At 30.3% G+C, this 17,299-nt stretch overlaps 2 protein-coding genes across 2 annotated transcripts; both read right to left on the reverse strand.

Moving 5' to 3' along the window:
- LOC18598444 (50S ribosomal protein L22) lies at nucleotides 176-3,798 on the reverse strand. The gene is made up of 7 exons (XM_007027965.2): nucleotides 3,649-3,798; nucleotides 3,269-3,420; nucleotides 2,806-2,888; nucleotides 1,732-1,893; nucleotides 1,268-1,378; nucleotides 846-912; nucleotides 176-761 (listed from the first exon to the last, which is right to left on the reverse strand). The coding sequence occupies exons 2-7, from the start codon at nucleotides 3,390-3,392 to the stop codon at nucleotides 475-477; spliced, it is 834 nt and encodes a 277-aa protein (XP_007028027.2). The 5' UTR covers nucleotides 3,393-3,420; nucleotides 3,649-3,798; the 3' UTR covers nucleotides 176-474.
- On the reverse strand, nucleotides 11,924-15,130 carry LOC18598445 (uncharacterized protein At2g29880). The gene is made up of 5 exons (XM_018122473.1): nucleotides 15,023-15,130; nucleotides 13,543-13,883; nucleotides 13,332-13,464; nucleotides 12,889-13,229; nucleotides 11,924-12,805 (listed from the first exon to the last, which is right to left on the reverse strand). Exons 2-5 carry the CDS (start codon nucleotides 13,873-13,875, stop codon nucleotides 12,248-12,250), a joined length of 1,365 nt encoding a protein of 454 aa, XP_017977962.1. The 5' UTR covers nucleotides 13,876-13,883; nucleotides 15,023-15,130; the 3' UTR covers nucleotides 11,924-12,247.

Below are 17,299 nucleotides of genomic sequence, written 5' to 3' on the forward strand. Positions count from 1 at the left end.
AGTATCACATCGGTAATATAAATAAATTAAAATTTTGAGAATTTTAAAAAAATAAAGTTTCATAATTCTAAAATGATTTTCATTATATTTTCCAATGTGCCATCGGGCATATTGTGCCTGTATACAAATTAAGCAACAAAGAAGCTGCTAGTAGGGAGAGAAGGGGCAAACAATATACGAGTAACAAGGCACCTTAGTTCAAAATTTTATTCTTCAGACATCCCCTCTTCTGTTTTTGATGAAAATCCAACATTGCTGTCCAAAAAGGATTTTAAAAAAACGAAAATTATGAAATTCTACAATTCTAAAACAATATCCAGCCATTTAAAACTATATTTCAACACCACCTGGGACTAATACAAAATTTCTCATGCCTCTAGAGCTTCACTTTTTCTACAAGGCTAAACTACAATCTTTTCAGCACTTCAAATGTTATCACTAAAATGCAGAACACATGCAGGGGAGAGAGACATCTCATGCAGCCATGCCACTTGGTTCCTGGCTGCTGCCTTTGCCTTTGCCTTTGCGGTTCCAAATAGGAGTGGTTTCAATAAGCTTATGGGGTACAAGTCGCCTTTCCCGCTTAGTAAGCTTGCGAAACTTGCTTACTCTCAGCCTGGCTATCTCGGCCTCCTCTTCAGGGGTCATCTCCCTCACTACAACTGTTAGTCGGCACTCTGGTCTCTCTTTAATTCCACATTTCCCTTTAGCATGGTAGGAAATTCTCTTCTTATAAAATCCCTTTCCGATAAATGCCTCCGCTGTTTATAAAAATAAAAAATGCAAAATAAATACAAGCACAAATACTACCAAGTGATATACGCAAGTTCATTTGCACCACTTACCAACTAGCAGACGGTCTGGATCCAGTCCATGATTATGGGTAGCATTTGCTCGAGCAGAGTGTATAACCTGCATGGCATAGGTTTTAATCTAAAATGTTAGAACTCTATTTTTTGCTGACGATACAAAAGTATCTTCCTTCTGAACAACAATGAAGATCAAAAAATAAGTAAAGAGAGCGCAAAAAACACAAGTACACACCCATACACCTGCTCTTCGTTGAGGTACAAGAAATCACTTCTCCATCAATGCTTTCTAAATAGTATAGTGGTTACAACTATATGTTTCTTTTCCTTTCCCTTTTTCTAAGTTTCCTTTTATGACACATAGAGATGAGTTTTGGCTAGTTTCTTTTACGCCAGAAACTACACAACTACATTAAAAAGAACTATAGTTCATTAATAGGCCAGAATGGTTCAATCACCTGATAGACAGTTTTAGCAGCACGCTTTACTGTCACTTGCAACTGCAACAATGCATCCTCAACACGCATACCACGAACTAATGCAGCAACCAAGTTGACCTTCTTAGGACTCTAAAACAAGCAAGTAAGCAATAAGTTAATTGAATTAGATAAGCAACACCAGAAACAATGGTAATGCAGCATCATAAAGGCAGTTAAGGGCCCATTTTACAGATGTTTTTCTTTTTCCTTTTTGTTAATCCTGCTCCAATTCAAACCATTATTTTTCTCCTTTGAGAAGTTGCAAGTAGGATCAATTGATTTAAGACTGAAATTTTCACCAGCTTTATTATTGGGAACTACCTTAAATGCAGCAAAAGCATGGCCAGTTAACTCATGTAGATATTGAGGCAAACGCAGCTGATTTTGGAACTATATAAACAGTTTAAAATTAGAATTTTGTTATAATTGTTTAGGAAATATACCTGTTTTATGTTCTTTAACACTGCTTGAACTTTTAAGCGATTAGGAACAACTTTCTTCTCTTCAGTCTTTCCACTATTTATTGCCAAAACAGGAGTTAATGGTGAAGAAATGGGTGTCTCTTCAGATGAACCTGCTAGTAACTTCCTTGAAGTTGAAATTCCCTATGCACATAAAACATAAGAGAAGTTATGCAAGGAAAGAAAACAGAAAATAAAAAGAATTTAAGGAAAAACATAACAAACTCCTTTGGCTCAGATCAGTTAATGATCTACACTCCAAAGTATTGCCCAAATAACTTTAATATGATTCCGCCAGCAGGAATACAACATACCATGCAACACAAACATTGTAGATAATACATTTATGGACCTCTTGTCACATTGTTGAAAACTTGTTTTTCATCAGTTACGAGCATCCTATTGATCTTCAACATATGCGAGACCACTTAAAACAATGGGAATTGTCCAATGAAGAAAAATTTTACACCAACAAACAGATAAGGAAATCTGATCGTTTCTAGATCAGGTGCCATTGGCAATCAATATAATGCTGAAAAAGCAAATCAAGATCCATGAAATACAACATTTCCAACACAAGAACACACGCACCGAAAGAATAACTAACTACATCATCAAAAAGCAGGAAAGCATATGAACGTATTATTGCTTTCCAACTAACTACATCATCAAAAAGCAGGAAAGCATATGAACGTATTATTGCTTTCCAACTAACTACATCATCAAAAAGCAGGAAAGCATAAGAACGTATTATTGCTTTCCAACATACTATATTAGATCCTCTCCTACCTGTATGTATTTTTTTTCATTGCTATACAAAACAAGGCATCCCGAAAATCTGCATTAACATACATGAAATGTCACAAAATCTACTTCAGATTTCATAACACACTACATTAGGAACATGTCTAGTTTTTTTGTAACTCGCACATCACAAGATTCACAGCTTCTTTTTGAATTATAAGAATGATTTTATTAAAATAGACCTCAAACAGCCGAAAACATCAAATTCACTGAAACCATCATATCAAATTGGAAAGAACAAGTTGGCATTACCAACTGTTGGAAATACTGATAAAAAGGTGTTGAAATGCTAGCAGAAGGTGATCTCCACAATCTCTGAATACTAGGCAATTCACCTGCATAAGTATTTCAAACCCTTTAATACTCAAATTCAAGTCCCTACTCACAAAAAGGACGAAAAAAACATAAATTTAAGAATTAACAGTGAAGTCACTTGAAATTTAGCTTTATTATACAAAGAATAAATATAAACCCATGTTTTCTTTCTGATTCATTGCTCCAAATTTAACTTAAACATTACATAAAATTTATACAAATATTAATCAAGTAGAAGACGAGATCTTTAGGCATAGAAAGAAGATAAATAAATGAAGTATTAACAGTTAAGTCACTTAAAATTCAATCTTTTTTACATAAAACAAAAAATTACCCCTGTTTTATATCTCAATAACTACTCCAAATTTAACTTCAACTTCACCCAAAAAAAAAAACTAACCAGTTAAAAAAGAGGAGCTCAAGCGAGAAGAAGATGAATAGTTGGCAGACAAAGTATAGTTATGTTCCAGTCTTCTCCCAACTTGGCGAAGTACACATTGCAAATGTCTCTGCCACCCCACCATCTTTTGGAAAAGATTCTCTCCCTAAGGACTTTTCTCAAACAGGTAAGAGGAAAGAAACAACCCAAAGTTACAATGGCAAGAGCCCAGAAGCCAAAAGACAAAATAGAAATAATAATAATAATAATAATGGGAATAAATAGGAACCCAACTAAATTTATGAAGATCAAATTAAACAGAAAAAGAAATTGAAAAACTTGAAAATCCCAGGAAGAAAAAACGGAGTAAAAGTTGAAACTTGGAGAGTTTGTTAACTTACTGGTTGATGATCATAAAAAGCTGAGAAGAGGGAGATCGTTAGTGGTGAAAGTGGGGAGTCGGCTTCCAAAGAAAAATGGCCTGGACTCGACCAGCAATGAAAGCCTAAAAAGACCCTTTTTCGGGTTCCGATACTAATTAAAACAAAAGAAAATTGAAAAGGTTTTTTATTCTCAATAGCGTCCTTAAAACCATAAGGCTTATAAATAAAAAGAAAAAATGGTGAGAAATAAATTTTTTTATAAGTTTAATTGAAAAATATTATTTTTTATAATTTTAATTATTTTTTATCAAATTTTGGTATGACTTGATAATAATACTTTTTAAATAATTTCAAATAAATTAAAATAATTTCAATTTTTTCTCTCCTGCCATCCAGATAAAAATTTTAAAATTAAATCTTGATTTCTTTCTTTGCTCAAATATGTCTATCTTGCCATCCAATTCGCAGATATGACATCAAGCTCTTTCTTATTTTATTTTATTTTTTTTAGATGGTGGATCTTGAGGTTCTTAAGGGCGATGAATAGCGATTTTGCTCTTTGCAGACAGTAATTTTGCTCAAAGAGAAAGAACAACTAAAGCATGTTTAATGGGTTTTATGGTGGTTCACGATTTTATTTTATCTGGGATTGGGATGATTGTTAAGCATGTTTGTTAGGGATTTTGATTTTTTTTATGAGATTTTGAGTTGAAATTGTTCATAGAATATTTTGTAAATAGGGTATATTTTGTTTTTGTATAAGAGGAGTGAGCAAGGCCTCCCGATAGGGATATATTTTCTCTTGCTTTGGAGGGTTATGGAGTTTTGTAACCTATCTTTTATGAAATGCATAATTTCATGACTTAGCAAAAAAAAATATGTGTTTTAGGTTCTTAAGTTTATTGGTTTATTCATAGAACCCAAAATTGAGTTTACTAGTTTTTAGGTATTACGTGACTTAATCACTATGTGACAGTTTTTAGGTATTACGTGATTGGTTTTAAGTATTACATTACTAGTTTTTAAGCATTACGTAATTAGTTTTAGGTATTACGTGACTAGTTTTTAGACATTGCGTGACTGATTTTTAAGCAATGCCTAAGTCACACAATGTCTTACTAACAAGTCACGCAATGCCTTATCAGAAACTAGTTATGCAATGCCTTATCAGAAACTAGTCACGCAATGTCTATCAACTAGTCACGCAATGCCTTATCAAAAACTAGTCACGCAATGCCTTATCAAAAATTAGTCACGCAATACCTTATCAAAAACTAGTCACGTAATGTCTTATCAAAAATTAGTCACGCAATTTTCAAAGTCAATCACGTAATATCCAAAGTCAGTCACGCAATATCCAAAGTTAGTCACGTAATGCCTAAAAACTAGTCACGTAATTCTCAAAAATCATCAAAACTATTGAATTCCATTCAACAAGATCAACAACTTCAAACGATACACCATATTCCATTTAACAATATAATTAACGAATATGAATGCTCAAAATGTTCAAAAGTTTTTCTTCATATATCAAAAATCACTTTAAAATGCTTAAAAATGCTCAAAACGCTCACAGGTTTTTTTCGTATATCAAAAACTACTCCAAAATGCTCAAAATGCTTAAATGTTTTTCTTTCTGATAAAGAATACTCCAAAGATGAATAGTTTGGTGAGGAAAGCTAAAAAAATATGAGTCAGTTTGAGGTGCAAATCTAAACATACTTGACTTGTTAATAGGTTTCAAGTTAAGACGCGGAGCCAAATATTAAGGGTAATTTTGTCTAAATTTTAATTCTCTTGGTTAAAAACAGTTAAAATTATAAGGAGGTCTATTATCAAAAACACGTTATGCATAAGGCCCATTTCAAAAAAGAACCCAAATAAAAAGGTGAGAGAGCATGATAATAAGAAAATTAATTATGGTGATTTTGTTGAGGAGGGGCTGAAAATTAATTATGGTGATTTTGTTGAGGAGGGGCTGAATTATGAGTGTAAAATAATCTTTTTTTATTTTGACTTTTATATAAAAGAAAACAAATTTTTATATGAAAAAGAAAATAAAATTTTAACATAATAAAGTGAAACCAATTAAGGTTGTAAAGTATTTTATAATTGAGTTTGAATAGAATTTTTTTTTTATATAATTAGGGGAAAGGGATTCGAACTCTGCTCTTTAGACAAAAGGATTATACACCAACTAATGAATCAAATGCTCGAGTGCGAGTTTGAATAGAATTTGAGTGATAAAACTATTACTTATCACAGGTTCAAATAATAATTTTAAAATACTCATTATCTAAATTCTATTGTAAATAATAATTTTTTGTTATGAATATTTTTGTGAATATCTATTTATATTATCTATATCTAAATTTGATGTAAATTAGATTAGATTAAGATTTAGTCCATCTAATCTCTAAGTTTTATCTTCATCTTGTAAATTAATCTAGATAAGGGGTTATTAGCTTATAAATAGACCATTTCACTTCATTAGTATATATATACTTGAATAAGATCTTCTTACTCCCTCTGGATACTTTATTTTTCTCTAAATACTTTCTCTTATATTTCTCTTATAGTTGTTGTTTTAAGATTTATTTTATAACACATTATCAGCACGATTCTCTGATTTCTCAAGTTTTAGAATTATTATGTTTTCATCATCTTCAAGCTTCAAAAGGATTTCAATGATTGTGTTTTGATTTCTGGTTTTAAAAAATCAAGTAAGTGACTTGATATCTCTTTAGTATTTTCAATCCCTAAAAATCAACCTTAATATGAATTTTACTATCATGTAGTATATATTTTGTCCCTTGATTGGAAAGTGAATTTGCTATTATATAACTACTAATGAAAAACCATGAATATCCATTCCCTGAAGTGAATGTGACAAACAAGCTACAAATAAAAATTATGAATGTTTATTTCCTGAAGTGAATGTGACAAACGAGCTACTAATAAAAAAATTATAAATTTGTCCATTCCTTGAAGTGAATGCGACATCATTTAATAATTATGATCATGATCATGAATCTATCTATTCCCTGAAGTGAATGCCACATCATTTAATAATTATGATCATGGATATGGAAGATGTCGTTATAATAATTTACATTATCACTATTTTAATTCTAATTATAATTTTACCACTAGTAATGGATAATAATTTTACCATCAGAATCTAAGAATAATTTTACCACCAGAAATAGATGGATAATTTTACCATCTAAATCTAAGGATAATTTTGCCACTAGAAGTGGATAGATAATTTACCACCAGAAATGGATCAATGCCATAACCTACTAAAAAATGAATAATCCACCAGAAGTGAATAACTCATCATATGTGGATCACTCACCAAAAGTGAATGTATACTTGTAACCTATCACAAGTAAATGAATACTTTCAACGCACCAAAAGTAGATGGATACCTTAACTCACTAACCCACCAAAAGTGGATAAATAATGAAAAGAATAAAAGAAATATAGAAAATGTATTGTTGTTGATGTGGCATGAAAGATCATTGGTCACGTACCTGTTGTACGTTTTAAATTTTATCAAGCATCACTGAAAATTAAAGCATCTTGTGATAATTTTAATCATGGCCAAGTTGATATAGCATATCAAGATATTTGCCCACCCTAAAAGAGGAATTGATTACATGATTGGTAATAAAAATATCCATTATTAATTTTCTTGTCCTAAAAAAGGAATTGATCATTCAATTGGTAATAGAAATATCCAAAAATAAACTTAATAGTAATTGGTATATTTAGTATAACTATATTATGAAGATGCTTAAATATGTTTTCATTATATTTAAATGATATGTTCTTATTATGTGTTTTAATTCTATATTTAAAATTCTTTTATGTTAACTTGGAAGTTTCTTATTGTATATATTTTATATTATTGAAGAAAATATAACTATTAATCTTGTTGGATCTAAGATCAATAATGTAAACATATATCTAGTAGATATTGCTACAACACACACTATATTTAAAGACAATAAATATTTTTTCTACTTGACAAAAAAAAATCAATGTTAGTTCAATATCTGATAGTACAAAATTAGAGGCTCTAGAAGAGCTAATATTTTAATACCTTGAGGAATAAAGTAATAGAAGATGTATTATTTTCTAGTAAGTCTCCAAGAAGTTATTAAGTTTTAAAGATATTTGTTTGAACAGATATCATATTGAGACAATGAATGAAAGAGACACTTAATATCTCTATATTACATGTATTATCTCAAGTAGAAAATGTGTATTGAAAAGAAAATTACTCGCCCTATTCTCAGAATTAAACTATACAAATATTAGAATAATTGAAACTCATAATAAACTAGAAATTTACTAATGATTTTAATATTTGGCATGACCGGTTGGACCATTCCGATCAATAATGATGCAAAAAAATGATTGAAAATTTATATGATCATTCATTGAAAAACCAGAAGATTTTTCAACCAAATGAATTTTATATACTACTTGCTTTAAAGGCAAGTAAATTATAAAGTTATCACCAGTTAAAGTTGGGACTGAATTTCCTACGTTTTTGAATAATATTCAAGGTTATGTGTGAATTCATACATCCACCATGTGAACAATTTAGATATTTTACGGTTTTAATCGATGTATCGACTTGATGGTCACATGTGTGCTTATTATCAGCTTGCAATTTGGCATTTGCAACCATTAGTTTGTAAACACATTTTCCTAGTTCTATAATCAAGATTATTTATCTGGACAATGCTGATGGATTTACATCTTAGGCCTTTAATATTGCATATTAGTTTGAATAATTATTGAACAGCTTGTTACTTATACTTATGTACAAAATGGTATAGCATAATTATTTATTAAACACTTCCAACTGATTGCAAAGCTATTACTTATGAAATTCAAACTCCCAATGTCTACTTGGGGGCATGCCATTTTGGATGTAGTAGCATTTGTATGCATCAAGCTAAATGAGTTATTATAAATTCTCCTTATATAATTGGTTTATGGTCATGACCAAATATTTCCCATTTAAGAATATTTGGATGTGCGATATATGTTTCAATTGTTCCACAACAATGCACAAAGATGGGTCCTCAAAAGAGGTTATGAATATATGTTGGATACAAATCTCCATTTGTAATTAAATATTTAGAATTATCAATATGAGATTTATTCATGACAAAATTTGTCAATTGTCATATTGATGAAACAATTTTTCCAACATTAGGGGGAGAAAAATAAGCAGCTGCAAAAGAAAATTTCTTAGAATGAATTATCATTATCTAGTTTTGATCATCGTACAAATCAATATAAACTTGAAGTTCAAAAGATAATTATTTTGCAAAATATAGTAAATCAATTACTAGACGTATTTATTGACCTAAAGGGAATAACTAAATCTTATATACCAGCTGCAAATGCTCTTATTAGCATTGATGTCCCTGTAGGACAAGGCACCCCAGAAGCGTGAAAACTAATCGGTTCCAAAGATAAAATCATCGAAAAAGAAAAGAAGCAAATATTTAAGATGGTTAGAAAGAGGAAGTAGAAACTCTAGAAGAGAACCCTGACATAATTGATAAACATTCTAGAAGAAATTCATGTACCTGAAATCAATTAAAATAAAGAGATCTCAATCAATTATGTCATGATGAGAAAAGATAGAACTAGTAAATAAACATCGACGATATTGTGTATATAATATAGAGCCCAGTATTATGAAAGAAAAACGAGGATCTTGAACCTACATCTATTGAAGAATGTAAATATAGAAATGATTGGCCAATGTGGAAAGACGCAATTAAGGAGGAAATGTATTTAATTGCAAAATGTGAAGTTTTTGGACCTGTAATCCATACACCAAATGGTGTAAAACCAGTGAGATATATACATGAGTATTTGTGCAAATACAAAATGAGAAAAATGAGATTATGAGATATAAAACACGGCTAGTCGCACATGATTTTCTCTAAAGATCTAGTATTGAAGATGAAGAGATATTCTCTGTGGTGGCTATAATTATAATTCTATATTAACTAGTTTAGCAATAAATGAGAAAATTAAAATGTGTTTAATAAGTGTAGCTACAGTCTATTTATAGGCTCATTTGATATCAATATCTATATAAAAATCCTTGAAGGATTTAGGTTGCCTAAAACACAAAATTTGAAATCCCAGAAGATTTATTCGATCAAATTAAATAAATCTTTATACATATTAAATCAATCCGGATGCATGTGGTATAATCGCCTTAGTGAATATTTGTCAAAAAAAGGCTATAAAAATTATCCTGTATGCCTATGTATTTTTATAAAAAGATTCGAATATGAATTTGTGATAATTGCTGTTTATATTGATGACTTGAACATTATTGGAACTCTTGAAGAGTTATTAAAAACCATGAATTACTTAAAGAAAGAATTTGAGATGAAAGGCCTTAGAAAAACAAAGTTTTGTTTGGGTATTCAAATTGAACACTTGACAAATGAAATTTTTACCCATCAATCTAATTATATAGCGAAAATGCTAAAACGATTTTATATAAACAAAGCACATCTATTGAGTTCACCAATGGTTGTAAGATCATTAGATGTGGAAAAATACATTTTCTAACCTTGAGGATAATGAAGAACTTCTTGGTCCTGAAGTGCCATATCTTAGTGCAATTGGAGCATTAATGTATCTTGCTAACAATACATGGCCTGATATATCATTTGCTGTGAATTTATTAACAAGATATAGTTCTTCTCCAACTTGAAAACATTGGAATGGAATTAAACATATATTTCGATATTTTCGAAAAACAATGGATATGGGCTTATATTATTCAAATGCATTAAAATCATATTTAATTGGTTATGTAGATGCAAGATATTTATCAGATCCACACAAAGCTCAATCCCAGATAGGTTATTTGTTCACATATGGAGGTGTGGCTATTTCATGGCATTTTATAAAACAAACTATAGTTGCTACTTCTTCTAACCATGCAGAAATTTTAGCAACTCATGAGCAAGTCATGAATGTATCTGGTTAAGATTTATAACTTAACATATTCGAGAAATGTGTGGCATGTCGACCAAGAAGGAAATTCCAACAACGTTATATGAGGATAATACTACTTGCATAGCACAGTTAAGGAAAGATATATTAAATGTGATAGAACAAAACACATAGTTCACCAAAATTCTTCTTCATGATCTCCAAGAAAATGGTGAAATAAGTGTTCAACAAATTCAGCCAAGTGACAATCTAGCAAATTTGTTCACTAAAGCCCTTCCTATTGCAACATTTGAAAAGTTGAAATGTATCATTTTAAATATCTCTATAATGTAGTTATTAGGGGGAGTAAAATAAACACTGTACTCTTTTCCTTCATCAAGGTTTTTCTCATTGGGTTTTTCTTGATAAGGTTAATTAGTATTTCATAAGCGTATTTTTGAAAAGAATTATGTACTATTTTTCCTTCACTCGAATTTTTTTCCATAAGATTTTAACGAGGCATATTCTTAATACAATAGATATTCAAGGGGGAGTGTTATGCATATTTTTGTAAATATCCATTTATGTTATCTATATCTAAATTTGATGTAAATTAGATTGGATTAAGATTTAATTCATCTAATCCCTAAGTGTTATCTTCATCTTGTAAATTCAATCTAGATAACGGGTTATTAGCTTATAAATAGACCATTTCACTTTATTTGTAAATACATACTTGAATAAGATCTTCTTACTCCCTCTAGATACTTTCTTTCCTTCTAAATATTTTCTCTTATATTTTTCTTATAGTTGTCGTTTTAAGATTTATTTCATAACATTTTTAATATTAATTTTTAGTTTTATCTAATTTTTTATAAATTTCTTCCAATTAATGTAACACTTATTATAATTCATTAATTGTTGTTTGAAATTTTAATTTATATTTTTTTAAACTAATTTTAATTTATTGATCAATTTTCATTCATAATATACATAAAATTTAAATTTAAATTTATTTTAATTAAGTATTTAATGAGTATAAATATTTGAAATATATTGTCTAAAATATTCAAATACAAATTCGAGAAGCAATTCAAAAGTTGTTTACTCTATCAAATAATAAGATTGAGATTATGATATCTGAAAAATAATAGGTAGCTTACCATTGGCGTCTCTAAAACTATCCCTAGAGAGTGACTTGATGCCCAAATCTTGCTAAGAATTAAAAAGTGAAAAATAAAAGACATTTTCAAAAAACTTAAAAAACCCTTTTAAGTAGTACATGTATCTACTGGCTCAAAAATGAATTGGAAGAAGAAGAAATCAAAACCTTAGAATTTCAATAAATGGTTATATTCATATCAAGCCCAAAACAATATCATAAGATTAAGGTAAGTGGGCACAATGTATTCAAACTATTAGTAGCTACTCCATCTAGATGATTAAACCATCAAACAGAGCTTAAAATGCAAGATCCTTATCTGACACGTGCTGGTTGCTTAAACTAGTATGATCCCCACAAGTTCAGCCACCCAATTAGGGGGTTGATAAACTTATATACTCAACTCTTTGCTGAGTAAAAGAATACATAAGTCCTACACCTTCATCAATAAATGTTACCATTTCGTTACTGTGGACGAAGCTTTCTCATCAACCACTTCTTTCTTAGGGAGGCGTCTAACGCTAGGAACATCCTTGCCCTTCTATCATCCTCCAAAAAGTCACATGCGTCTAGTAACAAATCATCATCAATGCCTGGTATGGCCTGGAGTTCCTCAATTACTCTCCTTGTTGGTGCATTCTCATTCTCTTTCTTCCTTTTTATCGAGGTAACCACAAACGCCATCTCTCGTACTGCATTGGCCATACCATCTTCTTCACTTCTGGACCTTTTAGGTTGATGTGAAGTTCTTGGCATCTGAGATTGGTGCTTGTTTTGTTGTTCCTGTAATTTACTACCAACAATTGGAGCTGGGACTTTATCATGCACCTTTTTAGCCACCTTGATGTTAATAGTTGGCTCTGATCTTCCACCGATATCCTTCCCAGGGGTCCCATTCTCGCTACTCATATTGCATTGCAGAATTCTAGTTTCTGCAGAAGTAGATTCATTGCAGCATATGATGCACATATCATCATAACATGGCATTGATTTGTTTTTGAATCTTCTAAATTCAGGATGCTCCTGCATTTATAACTAGTAAGCTCCTTCTTGTCCAATATATTTAACCGAAAGGACATGTTGTGTCAATGAAATGCATTTTGTACCTTAACATATTTATTCCAGACACGATCATCAGCTATCACCATTTTTTGGGTTTCATCCCAGTGAAACCCTTTTTCAGCAAGCAGAGTTTTTATACTAGCATACTGGCTCCTCAAGATCTTATAACGATTTTTCAAGACAGCTCTACTATGCTGCAATCCAAATTTTGCATTAAACAATGTGATCATGCTCACCCATGCCTTTTTCTTCAAGGTACAGCCAACTTTATTCCCTTTATGCACCTGATCCAGCATGACCTCAAGGAAGTATTGGTCCATTGTTGGTGTCCAGTCAATTTTTGAGCGATCACAACTGCTGGGAGTTTTATCATCTGCTCCTTTCTCTAGAATGGTCGAAAAATAATATTCAAAATCAATATCTATTCTAGTTATTAGTTAAGTAGAAAACATACAGCAATAGTCAGCTATCATATCACAATACCCACCTTCATTCTCAAAGTCTACATCGAAACATGAAAGACTGTATCTTCCATCAGCAACTATATGCCCACATATCACGCACAACTCTGTGTAATATGGCACAACTTTTGTTCTGTATGATTGCATATCTGGGTGGGCCTGTAAGTTTTAATGCAGGAAGCTAATAGCAATTTTAGTTCCATATGTTGTTTGAAAGATTCAAGTAAAAGTTTGTACCTTGAGATACTCATCCCATTTATTGTTATCAGCTTTTACCATCTGCACTTCTTCATCCCACTTAAATCCACTTTGATCCAGAAGAATCTTCATCTCATTATATTGCTTCCTCATTCGTTTGAATCGGTTTTTCAGAACATCAATATCATATTTAAAACCAAACTTGGAATTAAATTGTGTTATCATATCCACCCACGCCAGTTGTTTAAATGCATGATCAGTTTTGTTCCTCCTTTGCACTTGCTCCACCAAAAGCTCAACAAAAAACTGATCTTGTGGTGGCGTCCAATTGGCCCTCACATTGTCAGTGTCACTCAAAGAATCATCCTCCATTTCCTTGCCTGCAAGTTGAAAGAGTTAACAATCATAAGAAACTGAATGCATGTAGCAACAAAACATGCTTGAGATATTTAATACACGACGCATTAGTCAAACAGGTGCAATAAACAAGAGAATCATCAATGAGATAGAGAAGCCCAACATCTAAATCACTGTAAGACTTCTTTCCCCTCCCAAACCCCTTCTTCCCCCTTCTTTAGAATTCTAAAATATACCATTAAGGGGGGTAAAGAAGCCACATATTTGCTAACACAATTTAGTATTCTGTTACAACTTGGAAGCAAGAAAACAAAGATTTTAGATTTCGTTGATTTCTTATTGTTTCATGAAAAAAAGTTGCACTCTTCCAACACTACCAAATCCACAAAAGCACACACCATTTTCATAACCTTCATTATCCTCTTTACACATTGAACTATTACCACTAGCATTATTATGCAAACTATAACATGTCTTCTCCTTCTTCACCACTGTCATCATCACTACACCACCACTTCTCAGCAACCGAAGCCCCAGCGAAGGCCGCCTTAGGAAATATCTTATTATTTTATTTTATTTCATTATTTAAACTAATGACATTACAATGAAATTACAACTGTAGCTTCCCATCGAAAAGCAACGAATGGCACTGAACCAATTCCTTGGTTGATCATCAAAGTTTCTTTTTAAAAGCTAAGTAAATGATGATTAGCAAACAAATAAAATAAACAATTTTATTCTCAGTTAGAAAATTATCAAAAAAAAAATCAATTAGAAATCTAACCACCTAACAACCCAGATAAAATTAAATTTTTTTTTAAAAAAAATCATTTTCCCAGAAACTGACACATTTCAGGAATTCCTATACTTTCTCAACACCAAAACACAGAATAATATAAAGGTTTACCAACGCAGTTGAATGTAATTCTAATGCTCTATTTGATTGACGAGCAAATGCAGGAAAATCAAAGAAAATGTTTCAACGTAATCTTGATTTTTCTTTCCAAGGTTTTTAATGAACCGAAAAGGAAGAGAGAATAAGCAGACCGATAATCAAATAAATACGATAATAAAAACTAAAATGTATCTGTACGAAGAGACAAGAATTAAAATGTAAAAATTGAAAAAGAAAAGCACGCTGCGTTGAAGGATGGTAGGTTACCTCTTTGGCTTTGGGCGGTTATGGCTGCTTCGAGCCTCTTCCTGGCAAAATGGGGAATAGGGTTATCCGTGGATAAGAGAGGAAAAAGCCGTGTTTGGCTTGGTTTTTCCTTTTGTTTTTTTTTATCCACTTGTAGATTTTTTTTTTTTAAAGGCCCCTCGTAGATTTTTTCAATTAACTTAGAATAATTAAATTAATAAATTTTTTATTTCAAGGCAAAAAATCCGCCCTTTTTTTTTAAATAGAGATTTTATTACATTCTGACCATTCAAAAAAAATTCCTAACATATTGTACATCAACAAACTTCTAAATTCGATAAACAACAAAACATGAAACACAAAATAATTCGTTAAATGTAAACTCGTACTAAGCATGAAACCAGTTAAATTTATCTCAAACTTGTCACATTTGCAATGTGTTGTTATCAGTGCCGTCCCTGGCCCAATATATCTTTGCGTACCATATCTCAATTATTCTAGAGTGAGAAAGAGAGAGAGACACAATTCCATCTGTACTGTTAATACTAATAGATTAATAAATTTAAATTGGGTAACAATGGAAAAAAAAAACCAAGCAATTATAATAATTTACTACTTGATAATCTTAATGATGTGTATTTATGTAAAATTATTGTAGAATTGTAAGGCTTTAATCCTAAACAAGCAAGTTTTCTTTATATTTGCAAGGGAAATAATTTAATTTCCTCCCATTTGAATAATGCCATTGAACATTTCAAGTTTTCAATTATAATTGTTTTTTTGGTATATAAATTCAAGTAAATTTTTATTGTTCTATTGCGTACAATCGAGACTCTTATATTTTAATTTTTGATTAAATAGATTTTTATTATTAACGGTTAACTAATTACTTTTTAATTAAAATATTATTTATCATTTTCAAATATTAACATTAACTTGATGTAACGATGATATGGAAAGTGAATAAGGGCAAGGCCATATGTTAATGGGATTTTTGAAACTTTTTACTTAATATATATATATATATATATATTTAATTATTATGAAAAATAGTATATTTATGGAGTTGTGGCCCCTCCAAAATTTTTGTAAATTTTTATTTATTATATATTTTTTATACTCTCAAATAATTTTTTTATTTAATAATTTATATAAATAAAAAATAATAAAATAACTTCACAAACTCTACTTAACTTTACTCTAAATCTTAATTAAGTTTTTTCACACCTCTTTCTCTCTCTTTCTTTTCTTTTTTGTTTTTTATTTTTACTTTACTCTCTTCTATGTAAATCACAATTGAAATAAATTTCATTCTTTAAAAAAAATTTATGAACTTGGACATTGGCCACTCACCATTATTGTGTGAAACTAAGAGGAGATAAAGTTTTATTTTATTTTTTTTATATTATTTAACCATTTACATATTTAATTATTGTGTGAAATCTTATATATTGTATTTATATATTTATGCATTATAATTTTATATTTAGTATTTTACTTTAAAACATAAATAAAATAAAAATATTAGATTTTGACTGCATTAAATTTTTTAAAGATTAATTAAAGTATAAGTTAAAAATAATTGACAAATTCTTTAAAAGAAAATATATAAATCGTCCAAATTATTCTCCTACATTTGAGACACCAAACTAATAAAAATTGTGAAAAGAAGATTTCGTGATGAGTTTCTTATAGATAATTTACTTATTTATATTAAAAAAGATATTATTAACCTTTTCAATATAAAATTAATTATTGATGAATTTAAATCTATGAAACATCATCCAACACAACTTTCATAAAAACTTATAATAAATCTTTCTTTTCTTGATCTTTTTTATTTATATGTTATATAAAATTGTTTATTACGAATGTTTTGATTGTTGATTAAATTTAACATATTAATTTTTGTTCATCTTTAGTTCTCCCTCAACAAAAGTTAGTTAACTCCGCTTGCAAGACTAAAGATCATGTGCTAGTACCTGAACTCTTTCGCTATCCACAAGACTTCTCTCGATGAAAGCTTTGTCATCCTGAGGCCAAAAGAAGTGCTTGGTTAAATTGGAATTCTCATCGTTCTTCTCTATAATTGGGACCTTATAAAGCTAATCATGGCCCAAAGTCATCGCATGATAGAGAGGGAGATTAAGCAAGATGCCTAGTATATGGATTACTAATAAAAGGATCGCATTACTGTATAGAACATAGAATAATGTTTCACCATTATAAGATTCAAAGCAGATCATGAAATTGAGAAAATGTGCTCCTCCCACTCAATAAAATTGCGAAATATTACAA

This window comes from Theobroma cacao, chromosome 5 (genome assembly GCF_000208745.1).
Source record: "Theobroma cacao cultivar B97-61/B2 chromosome 5, Criollo_cocoa_genome_V2, whole genome shotgun sequence".
Lineage (NCBI taxonomy): Eukaryota > Viridiplantae > Streptophyta > Magnoliopsida > Malvales > Malvaceae > Theobroma > Theobroma cacao.

Bases quoted from the DNA above. Each gene is read 5' to 3' on its own strand.
- LOC18598444 (XM_007027965.2), bottom strand. From the start codon at position 3,392: ATGGTGGGGTGGCAGAGACATTTGCAATGTGTACTTCGCCAAGTTGGG. The intron at 1,894-2,805 runs GTAATGCCAACT...TTATGTGCATAG, and splicing joins ATCAGTATTTCCAACAGTTG to GGAATTTCAACTTCAAGGAA. The intron at 762-845 runs GTAAGTGGTGCA...TTTTATAAACAG, and splicing joins TCCAGACCGTCTGCTAGTTG to CGGAGGCATTTATCGGAAAG.
- LOC18598445 (XM_018122473.1), bottom strand. From the start codon at position 13,875: ATGGAGGATGATTCTTTGAGTGACACTGACAATGTGAGGGCCAATTGG. The intron at 13,230-13,331 runs GTGGGTATTGTG...CGACCATTCTAG, and splicing joins TGTAGACTTTGAGAATGAAG to AGAAAGGAGCAGATGATAAA. The intron at 12,806-12,888 runs GTACAAAATGCA...TTATAAATGCAG, and splicing joins TCTGGAATAAATATGTTAAG to GAGCATCCTGAATTTAGAAG.